Source organism: Gavialis gangeticus, unplaced genomic scaffold (assembly GCF_001723915.1).
Source record: "Gavialis gangeticus isolate Ggan-Ray unplaced genomic scaffold, GavGan_comp1, whole genome shotgun sequence".
Lineage (NCBI taxonomy): Eukaryota > Metazoa > Chordata > Crocodylia > Gavialidae > Gavialis > Gavialis gangeticus.
In genome coordinates, this window is record NW_017729022.1 from 33,275,619 (window position 1) to 33,280,348 (window position 4,730).

General features: G+C 40.0%; 1 protein-coding gene across 1 annotated transcript in view; it reads left to right on the plus strand.

Annotated features, from left to right (window-relative positions):
- The window catches only part of ZDHHC17 (zinc finger DHHC-type containing 17), a 122,067-nt gene that overhangs the window by 79,526 nt on the left and 37,811 nt on the right, over positions 1-4,730 (plus strand). The window contains exon 10 of the mRNA XM_019515789.1: positions 1-2. This exon is cut by the window's left edge and continues 99 nt beyond it. Within this exon, the coding sequence (XP_019371334.1) occupies positions 1-2 (2 nt within the window). The remainder of the gene's footprint in view (positions 3-4,730) is intronic.

A 4,730-nucleotide genomic window follows, 5' to 3' on the forward strand; every position in this document is an offset into this window, starting at 1 on the left:
CGATATCCTTTTTTCTTATGTTCAGTAGTACAAATTTATTGTTTTAGTGATTGTACTTAACATCACTGCTGAGATATAGTTACAATTTCAAAAGTAAAGGGTGAATCATGCTTTAAAAATGGCCAATATTTTTTTTTAAATGCTTAATTGTTAGCATGGAATTTCTTATAATAGTAAAAAGAAATCCTAATATTTCTTTATATATTGCTTTAAAATATATATTGCTGCTTTGTGCCCACAGCCTTAGAGTTGCCTACCCAAACATTTTTCTGTATTTTCTTTAGGAGAAGAATCTAAATGGCTGTTGAGACATACCATGGTCATATGTTGCCAGAAAGATTAGAAAGAGCCTGTACTTCTTAAAATTTAAAGTAAAATTTTACTAGAATAAATAGGTAACTTCATATCCATAAAATTATATGGAAAAAAGAATAGATTCTGGTGTCAGATTTAATGGAAGTACAGCTGTGACTAGATATTCCTGAAGAGTTTGCAAATTCTATTTCATGAGAGAGAAAAAAATATAATATGTATATTTGTATAGATATGTTATCTGTAAGGTGCACAATATATGTATTACATTTAGAAAGTAAATACTTTATATGTTTAAACTAAATACTATGCAAAAACAATTAGAATTGCTGAGATTCAGTATCATCATATCTTTCAGAAGTTTGCCATTGGGCAAAAAAATTATATCTGCCTAAGCATAAACTTAGCATTTCCGCAAAGAAATTGAGCAATGTTTTATAAAGAAAATCAGTGCACCACATTAAATATATGACTAAAGTTTCTAACTACTTCCTTTGTTATCACAAATTTATGAATCTTAACAAAAAACACTTATTTCAGCAAATCCAGTTACATTTTTATGTAATTCTTCTAGCTATATGGATTTTTATGTGGATTTAGCATTTGCGAGAGAGATCAGGCTGACAGCGGGGGCAACCTGGGACAGCAACAGTAAATCCTTCTCCTGGCAGGACACCTTTGGTGCCTGCCACTTCAAGGTTTGAGGGCAGCCTGCATGTGTGGGCTAGCCCTAATGAGGCAGTCGCATGGTTGCAGGAGACACCTGGGATAGGTGGAGAGGGCTGAGCTGCCTCCATTTTAGATCCAGACTCTCCAGACTGGGGCAGCAGTCTGCTTCTGGTAGCCGAAGTAACAACAAATGGCTGAGCTGGCGCTCAGAACGTCCTTGGATGTAGGGGCAGGAGCTGTGGGGATGGCAGGAGGCTCCTGGTCCTGGGTATGACAAACTGCACCCTGCTGGGGAAGTCATGGCAGGCGAGACTGGGCGGACTGCCCTACTTAAACAGTTGGGTGGGCTGACGTGAGACCTGGCCCAAGTGTGCCCCTCATCACACCTTCCTTTGTCATCCTGCCTATATGTACTTAATGTATACCTGGTAGCACCTCACCTTTCAGGGTTGAAAATATACTTTGGATTCCATTTCCATTCTGTGTTGGGCTTCTCGGACACTGACATTGTTCTAGGCACTGTGGTGATGGCCTTTGTAATATGCTGTCACCAAGTCCACTATAGTTTGGGATGATGTAATCAATTTCAGGTAGGAAATGTTTGGACCACTATCAGCCTACATCTATTTTATTATCTGTAACTGTTTAGAAGAGAATAGCACTCATGCATTTTACTACAGTCTCCAAAACTAGCATGCTCTTCTGGACTTCAGGGGAGGTGGCTGTTTTATCTTCAGTGTTTTTCCTTTTTATAATGTAAGTATTAATTCAGCATTAACTCATGGCCCAGAAGCACAACTACTTCTTATCAAAAGGACTTTTCAAGCAACACTTCCTGAATTTGGCATCCTGTTTGTCAAAGTAGTGAAGTAGCAAGGTAGACCCATTTGAAGATCCAGGAGGGTGAAAAAAAAGGGTGCTATAGGAATGGAGCTGCTGGCAGCATAGGTAGTGTGACCAAACTCCCCTCTGGATCCTCCCCTGGGTGAAATGGTGGGGTAAGGTGCATAAATCTAGTGTCTGGTCAATAAATCCTGAAAAAAACCTTAAAACAGAGGCTTTTCTTTGTTACTTTGGTATCAAGTGAGTTTAGCAAAACATTTGAAAAGCCAGATTTCTTAAACATTTACAACAAGCTAAGATATTTCAAATTTATTCCTTTATTCTTTTTATTTTGGATTTTCTTTAGTTGTTCACTTGAAAATCTTGGCTTAGTAACTACTCATAATATTTTTTGGCCAGTAAAACTAGTAAATATAGCAATCAGATCATTAAGATGATCTCAAACTAAGTTTTTAAAAATCAGTGAAATACTATAATCTTTGACAGTGAAAGGTAAGTGCCTGTGAATGTGCCACAACTCAACAAAGCTTGTGCGTGTATGTGTATTTTTTCATTATACTTGCATAGTTTCACTTTGGCTAGTCTATAAGTCACAAATCTGCCTTCTAAAATGCTTTATGACAAGCTTATTTTAAAAACTTGGTCCTGTAAGCTATCTTGTTGGTAGTTGATCTTATAAAATTGGAAGTCCTTGAAATAAGATTCCAGACTCATTCTACTTCTAGCACATTGTCCTTTAGCAGGCATGTAACTTCTTTTTTCAATAAAGCTATATTTCTTTAGCTTAAGCCAGAGAATTCGGGTTAGAGTAAGATTTTTTTTTTTTGTATTTTTACAGCTTTACTTAATTACAGTAAGTACAACAGAGTACAACAGAATACTTTCTTATTCTCAGTAGTGTTGGTAAAAGGATATTTGATGAAGTTCCTCCTCCTGTCAGTTTTTACTGATTCTGGCAATATATTTAGCCCAGAAATTAAAGTATTTCCAAAAGATCTCCTGTAAAAAGATGTGTTAAGCATCAAGAGTTTGTCTTATTTGAACTTTCAGTCTAATATTGTAAGAAAAAAAATTCTTTCATACCTGTACTACCTAATGACTACTTAAATTTAAAGGGTTATTACTGCAAGTGTAACTTAAATATTAAAGAACCCCAGCACTTCTTATATTGATTGCACCTGTTTTTACAGATAAATATTTATCATGGTCAATTTGATGTCCAGTTAAGGTAATGAAATTTTCTTCTTTGTATAGTAAGGAAAGTCAGAGGATGAACACTGGTCCTCATGAATAAATACATAAAAACTTTCAACGTTTTGTTTAGTTGTTTTTGCATTGTAGCATGCTTACATGAAAAGTGGGACAGCTTATATAAATCTATAGGGTTTTATAGAGCAGATGTGAAATATTGAGTTAAAAAAATCAGATATTACACAAATTAGACTATAGAAATTCCAAATATTATTATAGGTCAGTGATGCTCAGCCTCTGGCTCATGGAGGTTGGATCCTGTGGAGTCTCCATGAGTCAAGAAATTCGGCAGTGCAGGAGGAGTTGTAGTATTAATTGTTTGCAGAGCTGAGCTGAGCCTCTGTAGTCCAATTCGAGCTGGCTGGTCAGAAGTCCTGAAGCAGAGTCTGGTGGGGATGTGAAGCAGTATGGTGTGCCAGAGACCCTGCTTCAGTCTGCACACCTTGCTCCCATCCAGCAGCAGTGGTGCCTGGCTGCCCAGTGCACTGTGCCGCTCCACATCCCCACTGGACTGCATTCGATTTTTGACCAATCAGGTGGGACTGCACTACAGAAGTCAGGACTATTCTGGTTTGCCTGGGATGTATGGTCACCCTATCCCTGTCAATCTGCTGCTCTGTTTTTTGCTCCCTGCCCTATCTGTCACTGTGCTGCCTGTCACCTCCGGTCTGCCTAATGCCACACACAGAAGCTGCCCATGCCACTTGTGCAGGGTTGCCAACTGTCCATAAATTTAGGGGCAGCCTGTAAAATAGAGGGGAAAAAATGACAGTCCACTTAACTAAAAAAAAAGCCAAAAACAACCCTATAGTTGTACATAAACAAACTAAGCAACAGTGAGCTTGATGGACTACAGCAGTACTACAGGGAGTACAGCACCCTGCAGGAAGCTCTTGTCAGCCTTTTGGCCTGGGGGATACTGTGTAGTCCTCTCCTCCCTGTCCAGTCATGTGCAGTTGCTGTTGCGTGCCTGTTGCTGTTCCCTGCCTCAAACAGCTGCTTGCCTCAAAAGGACAAAGTGGGGCTAGTGCTGCCAGGACAGAGCTGTGGGCCATGAGGGAAAAGAGGCAGTGGGTGAGGGTCCATGCCAGATCAGGGGGAACGGGGCAAGTGGAGGTAATTTTTGGGGGGTGGGAGGGCAGGGTTTTGAGTATAGAATGATGCAGGGAACAGTTGGGGTTGTCAGTGTGGGGATGAGTACGGGCCCCATGTGGGGGTGGAGGCAGCACAGTGATTAAAACCATTGTTGTGGTCAAGCAGGATTGCCAACCCAAGGTGGGTTGTTTGTTTTTTTCCCCACTTACAACCTGTACAGCTTTTACTGACAGCCAAACTTTTTTTTACTATTGTTAAATGCATAAATTTGAATCCCACCTGTACTACTGCCATGCAGGGCCTGGCATAAGGGTTACATTTACATTATATAAAACAAGTCAGTAAAAACTTGTCTGTAAAAAGTTTGCAGATCTTTCTAATATAATAAAGGGCTTAGTGTGTCTGATTGTCCATAACGCTCTTGGAGCACTGATTGGTTACTGAAACAAGCAATCAGAGCGCTCCAAGAGTGTTATAGACAGGAGATGGCAGCCTACTGCCTGGAGGTGGCAGCGTGGGGTGCTGGGGGATGGAGGAGCAAGCTTCCCCCCCCCCCCCCC